The sequence below is a fragment of the Drosophila pseudoobscura genome, chromosome 4, assembly GCF_009870125.1.
Source record: "Drosophila pseudoobscura strain MV-25-SWS-2005 chromosome 4, UCI_Dpse_MV25, whole genome shotgun sequence".
Classification (NCBI taxonomy): domain Eukaryota; kingdom Metazoa; phylum Arthropoda; class Insecta; order Diptera; family Drosophilidae; genus Drosophila; species Drosophila pseudoobscura.
In genome coordinates, this window is record NC_046681.1 from 13,815,607 (window position 1) to 13,828,089 (window position 12,483).

Sequence of the window (12,483 nt, forward strand, 5' to 3'; positions counted from 1 at the left end):
AGCATTCGAGTAGTGTGACATATTACAACACTCACTTCCACAGACGTACCGCACCGCACCGCACCGCTCCCCTCAGCCACCAACCCCCCACCAGTCCACCAGTTTTGCAGTCCACAAAACTGTAAACGAAACTGAAACCGAAGCGAAGCTTTCATCCATTTAGACGGCAAATGTCGGCTTTGCACTAAATGTACGAGAATGTATTTTGTGTACAACTAAAGGCATTTTGATACCCCGCCCTGTACAAGTGGCGGGTGTATTCATGCGGAAGGTTTGTATGCCACAGGCAAGGCATTCTAGATTGGCTAAGATCTGGCATAAGCTGTAGCATCTATCACTTGAAAGATATCAAGCTCTACTTTAGTAGAAATATAAATAGGTATGTATCGATACTATCTATAAATCGAATGCTTATTACAGGAAAGAAAGAAGAAAGTCCACCACAAATGCAAGCCCTTTTATTGGTAATCATTTTCCAATTTTTTTTCTAGTCCCCAAGTAATAGGTATTCCCTTAGTCGGTAGTGCCGGTAGACTACCGCTAATACATATACGTATCCCCCCGTCGAACCCTTCGCTTTCAAGTGATCCTTTGTATGGTATAATATTTTATTTTTCCCCACAGAAATGTGTCAATTTAATGGCCTTGCGTTTTAGGGGGGGCCACAAAATGCATTTTTCTACACATTTTTATAGGGTTTCCGCCTCGTTTTTTATTTGTGTTCTGTTTGTGTGGTCAGTGTTGCGGTTCCGTTTGAGAGATGCATCTTTTTTTTCTGTCTGTATAGCAATTGCATTGTTAATTTTCGAAAAGTGCGGTTAACCGAGAGCCCAAAATATGTTGGCAGCAATAAAATTAACCCGCTTTGTGTCGGTCAGAGTGGTTCGTTTCGCAACAAAAAACAAAAACAAAAAGAAAGAAAAGCACTTGAAATTTATGTTTGTTTAATTGAAAATGTAAATTCGAAAAACAGGCATTTATTTCGTGGAAATCCGTACCTTCTGTACCCCGAAAACTGAAGGAAAAAACAGAGAGGATTTACTCTTAATCGTATCTCTCACATTCCCGCCCTTCTCCGCCCATTAACGGAATCATAAATTATTAACTAGACACGGAAAAACAAGGAAAAAGCTGCAGCTGGATAAATGCTCTCAGCCAGAAAAGTGCGTTCAAGCAGCAGACAAGGACTCCAAGTCCCTCACATGATGATGATGACGATTACGATGGGGCTTACAAATGAAAGCCAGAAGAAGAAAAGTTATTTACATGAAATTACATACTGAAATTCCAGTATGGGGCACAAACAAGAGTCAACATTTCCTGTTGCTATTTTTGTGTGTGGATTTTTGTTTTGTTTTTTTTTTTCAGGCACAGAGATAACAGGCCCTCTGTATTGTGTATCCATTGTTTCTGCCCAAATAATGACGGAAACACATTCGAACTATCCTTCGGACAGCCAATATCCTGTCCAGAAAGGAAAACACTATTCATGGCCCAAATGGGAGCCATGTGTAGGTGCCTGTGTAGAGGTGTGGCATGAGGCGTGTCCATGGCTAAGCAAATATTGTTATTGTGAATATATTAAATCAACAAAATGTGCGACGTGATTTGGCCACGTCCGGAGTGTAAATAGAAACAAGGAAAATAGTTTTCCTTCTGCATTTTCCCAGTGGAAAAGTTCTTTGAATATCCTTTAAGTTTCAAAGGGAAATTCATGGCAAAGCAAAAAGATTTCGGGAAAATAATCGCACACACAAATGTACAATGTATTAGAAAAGAAAAACTTGTATTTTCCGAGATTTTAATATTCTTTTTGTGATAAAATATTGATATTTTCTGTTTGAATATTCGTGGAAAATAATCAATTTTTGTTGCAATTTCATTAATTAAAGCCGTTGGCATCGAATTTTAAGTACATTTTTTATCATAAATATTTAAAGTACACTTTTTTCATATTTCAATTAAATTTGGTTGCAATTAGAATTTTGTTGCCACTTTTCTAATTGAAGAACTTTTTGCTCATTTATTATGAGTGTATAGTTTTGATTTTTTGGCCTCTGAAAAATAATTTTTTGTGCATTTTTGTGGCCATTTTGCTAATTGAATATTTGGTTGGCTTCCATTTGAAGTTATTTATTAAATAAATTGTATTTCTTTCTTTTTAATAAAATAATCTATTTGAGATACAATTTTCCATGTTTGTTTCTATGGAATTTGTATTCTTTTTTGGTTCAATTAAAAATCAATGGAAAAGATATCATAAATTTCCAAATACGAAAAAAATCCATTTAATTGGGAAGTTTTTCTATCTTTCTATTAATCTGCCACAATTTGTTGAAATTTTCTATAATATTCGAATTGAAACACTTACCTTATGCCGCCCACATTGAGTATAATCCGATTTTCGCCATCCATGTTGCATGCAACAGTTGTGGCTGCAGCAGCCGCATGCCCAAAGTAATTCTTTGAGGCCTTGCTTTAATTTTTACCGAAAAATTATATGCACTCTCACAGACACACACACAGCATACACACGCTCGCACACACACAAACACACACAAAAAGACAGCAAGAAACACTCGCGTTCCACGGGGCGTATGAGCAATCTGCGGCAGGCAGCCTCCCGTGCAGTGCTTTTTAATTAGACTTCGGGAACAGGTTGCAGCCTCTCTGCCACACTGCCACTGGCACTTCCACTGCCACTTCCCCTTCCTTCGTGGCTCCGTTGCTGTGTTCCTTCAGTCGGTGGCAAGTTCCTTCTTCAGTTGCAGTTTGGCGGCTTTTGGGTTTTGGTTTTAGCTTTGCCTAGTCCTTCGTCCTCGTACGGCCCTGAGCGCCACCTTTGGCCTTTCACTGCTGCAAATAGAGAGGGAACAAAAATGGTTTCCAAGGACTTTAGCATCAGGCAGAAATTCGGTTAATATCCAAGAATATCCTACCAGAGATACACGGCTACGAAACACATTATTCATGCAAATACTTGGAGGAGGGAGCCATAATCCCCAGGATGCCCCAAAAGTGCACACAGGACTCGCTCGCTGCTGGAAAACTATTTTCCTTTGACAAACGCAAATTTAATTAGATATTTTTTTGTGTGTATGTTCAGAAAGGAATTCCTGAAGAGCCAGGACGAAAATTCAACAGTGGAGCTGTGGGGAAATTTCTTCGGAATTTGTGCAAATTCTAAAGCAGAATCTGGCCTCACTTTAAGGGACATATATCCTCGTGGTTCTCATCTGTCACACAATTTCCCACCTCTATGAAGCTGTCAGCAACAGTTTGAGGTCTTCAACAATCAAATTCAATCAAAGTGTGCACACACCTTCCAGCCCCTGGAGGTCCCTTACACCTCTATACCGCCTATGAGGTCGGTTTGTAGCCAGAAATACCATTTCTCGTGACAAATTGTGTTCCAGCATGCTGATACGATTGACAGCTGTCATTGACCTAAGTGAAAGTCGAAATTGAAGGAGTCTAATTGGAGGGAATTTCGCCAGAAATGTGGAAAGTAAAACTCCATCTTAAATGCTTTGAAATGCCCATTAAATGTATCTCCTGTATTCCTCTCCCATTGCGACACAATTTATTAGCTAAATTTATCATTTAAAAGGAGCCCTTGGATCCTTAAATTTAATGACAAAAACCCCAAAGGAAAACTCTCTGATGGGACGCGGGAAATGCAAAGCGCGACTCATCGTTTCGCTTTGTTACAAATCAGAATGTGGGCCGGAGCCACAGCAGAGTGTATCCTGAAAGCTGAGTGAAATCCTGACAGAAATTACGCATACGCCACATAAGCCCAGCCCCGCCAGCAGGCAATGAATTTCGAGAAAATACAAATACAATACGAAAAGAATGAACGGGCAAGAGAAAATGGGGAAAAGAAAAAGAAAAAAGTGAAAAGTAAAAGTTAAGCCCCTAAGAAAAACCAAGGGAAATTTTGGTGTCTCATCATTGCGGCAATTTTATGGTAACAATTTTTGGGCCAAAAGATACTTGCAGCGCAGTCCCTCGGTCCCTCGTTCTCTCGTTTTTTTTTTTTTGTTTTCTGTGTGTTACATTCAGTTTTGCTGCTGTTCTGCTGGGTATGCAAATTTTTTACTTGGCCGCACTTAAGCGAAGGTGGCGGGCGGCAGAAGGCAGAAGTCCGTGTGGACGGCAGCCAGGGCAGGGCAGGGCAGGGTAGGGTAGGGCCATGTGTTCCATGTCAAAATGACAAAATGTTGGTTAAGTGCAGAAAAGTCAGAGAGACGCAGAGAGGGGCAGAGAGACAGCGACAAGACCACTCCACTGATCAACCAAGTGACTGACTATATAAAAAGGACACTCGACACGGAAGCGAGGACAGCGCAAAACGGCGTCTCCACGGGACTCGGAGTGAGCATCAGAGTCAGTGAAAGAGGCACCGTGGCACAGTGGCAGGAGTCAACCAGCTGAGGCAGCATCAAGTGCGTCATCAATCTCTGCGGCGTTTAGAAAGACTTTCGTTTCCCATTCATTAAGTGGCTGCCGCCTCTGATGCCTGCCTGGCTCCTCCACCATTCGGATTGGCAGAAGCCGAGTGCTACCCCGGACCATCTTCTCCTCCTCCTCCTCCATCGTTGAGTGCTTTCGGTTCGCGCTTTGTCTTTGGGGCTTTGTTGGCCTCCACTTCACCTCCACTCGAACTGCTGCAGCACCAATGCCTCATTGCCTCACTGCCTGCTGGTGGCTGGCCCCTTCTGGTGTCTGCTTCCAATCCTGCCACATGGCCTGGAGGACCCAAATCGACTCGATGACTCCCCTCAAATCAATCAGTTGTACAACAAGGATGCTGCTCCTCCTTGACGCTGATTCCAGTGCCAGTCGCATGTGCAAATTTGTGAAATCTGAATAATAATACTATTTTCCCCCAATTTTGTATTCCGCCTGCAGGAAAATGCACAGAGAACAGAGGGATATTTTTCGTTGTTTTCGAAGGTTCAACTGAAGGTTAAACTAACAGCAGGCACAAAGTTTTCCTTTTGAAATGTTATCTGTCTGTTTCAGGCACAGAAATGGCACAAATGGCCCAGAAAAATGCCCAGGTTTTTGGCATTTTAATTGCATTAACATAATGTCACGTCCGTCACTCCTATGCCACATTAAATCCACTGATTAAACCCACAAAAGATAGCGCTGAATCCCATCTGAATCGGTATCTGATGCTGAATGCTGGCTGTGTATTGTTTGTGTCCGAAACAGAAAATGCAGGAAGGGAAGGGAAAACTTTTGAGCAGCAAAAACAAACAAAACTATAGGAAAACCAAATAGGAGAAAACTTTTGGGGTCAAACCAAAGGGGTTTCCCTTTTGCTGCTGCTGCTGCAGCTATAAATCGAGTCGAGTTAGAGGAGCAAAAGGGGAGGGACCCCCTCACAAAAATCAATGGGCGCACTGGATTCCTCCTCCGGAGAGAGTCGGGTTCTCCAGAGACAAGGTCACTCCACAGTCCATTGTCCAGTGTCCAGTGTCCACTGTCCAAAGCGGAAACAGACAGAGCACAAAGACAGGAAAAACTACAGTAAAAAATATCAAAACTGATTGCAAGCCAAGGCTGGCTGATGGCTGATGGCTGGTGGCTGATATTGTAAATGAGCCAGGCAACTATTTCTGACTTTTGTTTGCTTTCAGGCAAAATGCAGGAGGCCAAATGACAAACAATGTTGCAAGCAACACAGAGAGATTCCATCTCTATGCCAGTGTCTGTTTTCTCTAAAAATACATTATTTATCAGTGGCGAACAAAAAATAAGTTCTTCTGGCAAAACCTTTCCGAAAGAGAGTCCGATTCGATGGGATGCCAAGGGATGATATCCTTGATAAAGAAGCATACAAAAATATATCTTAGAAATATGTAATATGAAGTAACATTCCTTTAAGGATCTTAATTCCAGAGCAACTCCGATGGGAACCATAAATACAACCCCTACCAGGAACCTATCCCAGTGAATCTGTTAACCAGAACACGTCGAATGCATCAGAAAACCAACCAACACAGGACCACAGCACAGGTCCCTTTTCTCCGCCCTGTTCATGGCAATAAAATAAAGCCTCAATAATCCAGGATGAGGCGTGAAGGGGAGGGGCCGAGCCGAGCCGAGCCGAGGAGCAGAGAAAAAGAGCATTGGGCCATGATAATAGCAAGAAATCCATAATTCGTTTGTCTGACCAACTCCACTGTATCCTTTGGGGTCCCCACCTCCCCAGCACACACACACACACACACAGAATAATCGCAAAAACATTGGCCAAGGCAAAAGGCGAGACTCAGCAAATGGGGCGACTCTAAGTAGAGGGAAAACCGAAGGCAAAGCCAGGCAAAAGCATGAGAAATCGAATTATGAATACGCCAAGACAAGGACACAGCAAAAGACTGTGCTCCGAGGGGGGAGGGGGGTGGGGGTTCGCTATAAGAAACCATTGGCCTGTACCGAATGGGATTATCCAGAGCGGGCGGGCGTCCGTTGCTCCTACCAAAAAATATGATTACTATTTGGCAGCAGCTTCAGCTTTATGGCTTCCACCATATATCCTGTGTGTGGGGGCGTGGCGGTACCTCCCTCCCATATCAGGGCATTAAATAATAGACCATAAGAAATTGAATTGTAATTTATGCCATTTATTATTTCGCCGACAATGAAATATGCTTGATAGATGCATAAATAATTAGGCAACGGAACGGGAAGGATACTCTCCGCAGAAAAAGTATATTATGCAAGTGATTATGCAAAGAAATTTGAATTCATTTAGAGGATGAGATAAAAAGAGGAAGTGTTTTTGGAGCAAAATTTTAACCCAAAGAATACCAAAAATCATAGCAAAACATATCCTGGAATAAATGAATAATACCCCTTAAGATATCACAAGATATCTCTACCTCCATTTTCCCAAAATAGAGAGAGAAAGAGAGCCATGGTATTTTCCGCGAGTATTTCCCAATAAAATAGCAGTTAAATTTTAGGTAGGAAAAACATATTTCCTTTAAAGCACACCAAAAATCATAGCAAAACATATCCTGAAATAAATGAAAAGTACAATTACTTAAATATCCCTTGAGGAAAACATCCTCTCCCTCTTCAAACATAAATCAAAAATCCATTTCCCCAAAATATTTCAATTGCTGAAACAGAGACAGGGAGAGCCATGCTTTTCCCGGGAACATTTCCCAATAAAAATGCACCCGAACCGCTCATCAATAAACACTTTACAGAACGAAAGAACAACCACTAAAAGTGAAGGAAAGTGAAATTCCTGACATAAGATTTATTATCAATATCCGCCAGCAGCTGTCGGCACGGCATGGGATTTATATTTCCCTTTTGATTTCTCACTCAGAAAAGTACTCCTACTCGTACTCGTACTCGTACTTTGCTTTTTCTTAACATATATTTTTCATCATCGCATCACTCAACTTTCATTCGGAAAAATATCTCATGTTCCTTTTTTCCGAGATGTGTTTTCATGTAACTTTTTTTGAGAGGGGGGCAAAGGAAAAAGAGTACATTAACAGGATGGCCCTGAAACCAGCAGCCAACTGCAGACTCTCTATAGAAACATACACATATACCTACTTTATATACTACGTCTTTTATGAATGTTTAAATGTTTGAGTGTGTGTTTATAACTTGTTTTAGTGCTTACTTTTGTCGGAGCAAAACTTTTTGCACGCATTTCAGATAGTTTCTCTTTTTGAATGCTCTTTCAGATGGTTTTAAGATTCTGCTTGCAAACCAAAGGGACTATAAATTATATTTGTCCCGCTATATGTTTCTGATAAGCTAGTAAAGCTAAACAGAAGAGCCTGTAGGTTGATATACAAATCAAAAGTCTCCCATAGTAGCAATCTACCACCAAAGGGTATCAACCGCTTCGATTCGAAGACCATGTTTCATATTTGACATGAACAAATATTTGAACTATGCAGGGAGGGTGAGGGGCGTCAGAGGGAGGGCACAATTTGGCATTGGCATTGGCTCTGCCAGTCTGGTAAAACTATTTTCTTTTCATTTTTTCGATTCATAATGGATCACGGGATTACACATAAATATCATGAGATTTTAATATGCAAAATATATAGCCGTATTTGTTTCTGTTGTTTTACACAGAAATATGGCAAAAATATTTCATTTTGTTGCATTTCTGCTTCGGAAATCGCAATTGCGGCTTCGGCAGTCAAAAAGCTTGCTTAGTCCATCCGCCCGTCCATCCGCCCGTCCGCCTGTCTGTCCGCCCCTCTGTTGCCCAAGGCCTTTAATTAAAAGCAAACATGTTTGGCCCCAAAGTTAAGGCACACACATACTCGTACCACCGCCATTTTATTTGCCATAAAGTAAATGTTTTACAAACTTAAATTACATTTTTCGGAGGGGCAGAATCTAAGCCCGGAAAACCTGTTCTGGATCGGATCCACGTGTGTTTGCTTTAGGTGGTAGGATTTTTGGTGGTTAAATCAGATTGTTTTGCTGTCGAAGCTCCCGTATTTGATTATGTTAAACTGTTTGCATACACTGAGAGAAAACCAAGAAGAAAGCCCCCAAAAATAAAAGGCATTTCTAAATACAATTCCATATATTTCCCCTCTGCTTTCGGTGTTTTTCTTTTGGCGTAAATTCTGCTTTTTATATACGTATCTTTTTCCCAGTGTATGCCTGCATTCGGTACCTTTCGTTTCGTTTTTAATTCGAATTTTTATGCAAAACTCATTTTATGGGTTATCCAAACAAATCTTGAATAAAGCAAGTTTGTAGCCTCCCCAGAATCAATGTTTGAGCAGAGAACTTTTTGCTTGAAATTTCATTTTTTAAGCACCTGTAAAAGTGCAATTAAATCAAACAAAATTATACATTTTATCTGAGCGTAACTAATGCTCCCATAAATATAGGATATTTTATTGGGAAATAATTTGCAATTAAAGAAGACCTTGCATGGAGAATATTGAATTTCTAAAGCAAACGCCAGAGGCAACAAAACCCCCATATTTCACACATTCCTCTGCGAAACTATCTCTGCCTTGATTGCCGCTTGTCGTGTGCTATCAATTCATATCGCATTTCCTACTACTATGCATCTGTGAAGTTTCTCACTGTCTATCCGAAACCGACATCATCATAAATTCTTATCAAGGCCCCCCCCCATCACCAGCTCATGTGGGGAATGGCAATCAAGCGACAAAGGCATCGATGAGATCATGGGAGCCACAAAGCGAAAACGAACTACTTACATCTAAGAATGTGCACTCCTTTTCAGAAAATTCACTTGGTTATGCGGTGACGTCAATGAGGGGGAACCTTAATTAAATTTTCAAAGTATTTTTCATGCACTTAATTGTGTCAGCGGGGAAAATGCAGCCGGCAAGGACATTTCTGCCATTAAGCGCAGCTTCCGCCAGGAGTACTGGAGTGCCGTATCCGTACTCCTCCTCGGTAGGCGCCCGGAAAGTAGGCTATGCGAGTCAGTAGGTCACAGGACATGAAAGCAGCTGTCGTCAATGACATGGCAACCCCATAGCCCCACCACCCCACCCCCAACAGGCATTCAAACGACACATTTTTCTATTCCCTGGCATTTTTCTTGGAATTTCATTGCGAACTCGAATGGTTTTGGGCTCATTTCGTTAACCATTTTCCTTGGCATTTTCCATAACCTGTTGGCATGGAAGATGACGACCCGAGGGCACCTGGACACCAGGACACCAGGACCCTACCTGTCATCATTCCCCTGGTGGATGCAACTTTTCCGTAGCCCATTTTTATCAATAAGAAAAAGCTTGAAACTTTTCAGCGGCTTTCGCTGGCGACAAGCGGAAAATTAATGAGAAGGAGCTTATAGGCTTGGGGCCGCTCCTGAAAGAGATTTTCTCTATGGAAATTAAGGGAGCAACTAATTTGAAAATAATTATTAGAAAGTTTCAAAGAAAAACTTGAATCAAAGCTAAAAAAGTTTAAGAATTCGTTGGGAAACTATAAACTTAATTTCCCCACTAATTCGAGCATTTTCCAATGGGTTTTCCTTTATTTCCCAATATCATTTGGACAATTTTGCCATTAAAAAAAATTATGTAATAACCGTAATTGGAACTCGGGAAAAAGTTAATGTTAATGGAAAAATTAAGTGACATTCAGAGCGAGTGGTGCGTTGCGGACAAAAATCTTAATGGAATTTGTCAATAATCATTAAAGCCAAATGTCAGACGGCAATCTTTTAATAATTTCGTGTGGGATTTCGCATGAAAAGTGTATGAAAAAGAAGGAAAATGGTGGGACATAAAGGATAGTCTGAAGTCGTGGGACTAGCTATAGAAAACTTCTAATTTTTCCACGCAATTTTCCTGCTGTCAACGACCCCATTTCTCCAGACTTTCTGCATACGACAATAGCTATAATTAGAATTTTATTTGCTTGCAGGTCATTTTCCAATTTGGGCATCAATTATTTATATTGCGTATACGCCCCATTTGCCTTTGAGAAAGACTGGGGTGCAGTAGAAAAAAATAAACAAAGCCAGAGACGGGAAGGGGACCCATGGCAAACAGCAATTCGATAAAGGAAAATTACAGTGCCAGGCCAGTGACGACAATGACAATTGCAAAATTATAAAGCAAGCAAAGAGCCATTAAGCCCATACCCTGAACTCAAAAGGATCCCCTGTGCCGACACCGACGACGACGACGTGCAATAATCTCAACAATTGTAGTTTATGCCTTAATTTCTGTTTGGGTACATGTTTTATGGCACTCACTGCCTCTCTGTTTGTCTGTCCGGTGTCTCGCTTCTCATTTGATGGAGCCTTAATTACATTTCTTGTGCTGTCAACGGTCGCCTCTTCGCCCTTTTCCTGCTCTTTTAAGTGTCTGTGGATGTGTCTGGCTCTATAAATGCAACCTTCTGTTTAAGTATTAGTCCTGGTTATAGTCCTGGTTATTGCTCCGTGGGCCGTGGCTCATAACTCAATTACGGAAAGATTTTCATGGCTCTCCTCTCGCATAAAGAACGAAGAAAAAAACTTTGATAAATGTGGAGAAAGTTAACTGGCATTTCTCTTTTACAGCTCTTTTTGTTGATGTTTATTGTGTGCCGTCCACATATAGTATACTCGTAAAATGCCACCAGATCTGGACAGTGAAACAAAAAAGTTTCGGCCAAATGTATCCGTGGGCATAGGGCCAATCTGAAAGGACCATAAATTAAACCTTTTCCAACAAAGAGAAACAACAGACACCACACGCAAGACAGACAGAGAGAGAGTGAGAGAGAGCTATAGCAAAAATCTATATTTAAATGCATTTTCTATATATGAGTCATGGCATAATTTTCAATTCCCATTCAATGTGGATATTCTCGTATCTTAAGAATATTTTAGACCTACATCTTCCCCATTACATCTGTCAAATGCAGCTAATTTCGAGTAAGCCCTAGACTATCCCAATCTTGTCTGTTTGCCTTTTGTGCATATGTTATCTTCTCTATGGAGATCTGGGGACAGCACAAAGGGGTACCTATATTTTGGCTGATTTATTTTATGGCTCCCTGAGGGCCGAAAGCCGAACGAAAGGGCCAACACGAGTTTTGGGCCGCATTAAAGTTGGGAAATAAAGGCGTGGAGCGGACCGTAAAAACAGCAACAGAAGAAACAGCAAATAAAACTAGACAAGTTACCTCCGAACAAGGAGTGCTGGAGTATCAGAGTCCTATAGTTGGCGGGGATGCGGGCTTTAATCCTTTCGGTAAACTTTCGGCCAAAAACAGAAGCGGCGGCAGCAGATTTGTAACTTTCTTTATCGTATTTTTTGTGTTGGGTGGGGGAGGGAAATACAATACACTTGAACACTTGGCAGGAGGAGCAACCAACCTGCTAGTCCGCCGCAGGACACTGTCTCGCACTTTTACACACCGCACGCACCACTCGTCACTCGTAAAGAACACAGACACGGACACGTAGACGTAAACGTAGACTAGGGGCCTCTTTCTCGTATTAGCACTTTCTCAACTTTCCCTGCCGCCAGTCCGTCATTCAGATTCCGATGGTTCCGTTGCTTCGATGGTTCTCCTAAACAGAGGTCCGAGGTTGTGGCAGGTTCTTGACGCACGCACGTCTACAAGCGAACTGAAAGCTGAACGCATCGCGCAGCCTGCCAAAAGGACATGCCACCGCCGATACACGTGCCTCGGGGACACACAGCTGTCCGGGCTCCTTCTCGTCGTCGGCCATCGCCTCGGTCCTCGTGGAGCCATCGCTTCGGCTGGTTATGGGAGGAAGGATGGATGCTGCTGCTGCTGCTGCTTCTGCTTCTGCCGGATGAAGTTCCCGAGAGAGCAAGAGAGAGTAAAGCTCCCTCTCTCTCTTTGGAATCTGTGTGGGAGTGTATGTGTGTGTCCGCATGTGTGGTGAATAAGGGTTTGGTATACACTGGGAATAATTTGTGTGTTAGAAATGGATTTTGAGGGAAGAAACACTTGATCGGCTGG

At 41.8% G+C, this 12,483-nt stretch overlaps 1 protein-coding gene across 4 annotated transcripts in view; it reads right to left on the reverse strand.

Annotated features, from left to right (window-relative positions):
• Positions 1-12,246, reverse strand: part of Shawl (Shaw-like) — a 45,628-nt gene extending 33,382 nt beyond the window's left edge. For 2 of the 4 annotated variants that reach the window (XR_004469108.1, XM_033379727.1), the window contains exons 1-2: positions 11,674-12,246; positions 2,372-2,856 (exon numbers count right to left, since the gene is read on the reverse strand). Coding sequence is in view for 3 of the 4 variants with exons in the window: in XM_033379727.1 (XP_033235618.1) it covers positions 2,372-2,415 (44 nt within the window). In the remaining variant the exon portion in view is untranslated. The remainder of the gene's footprint in view (positions 1-2,371; positions 2,857-11,673) is intronic. The other 2 variants (XM_015179826.2, XM_015179825.2) reach the window with 1 other exon arrangement.
• Positions 12,247-12,483: the final 237 nt, after the last annotated feature.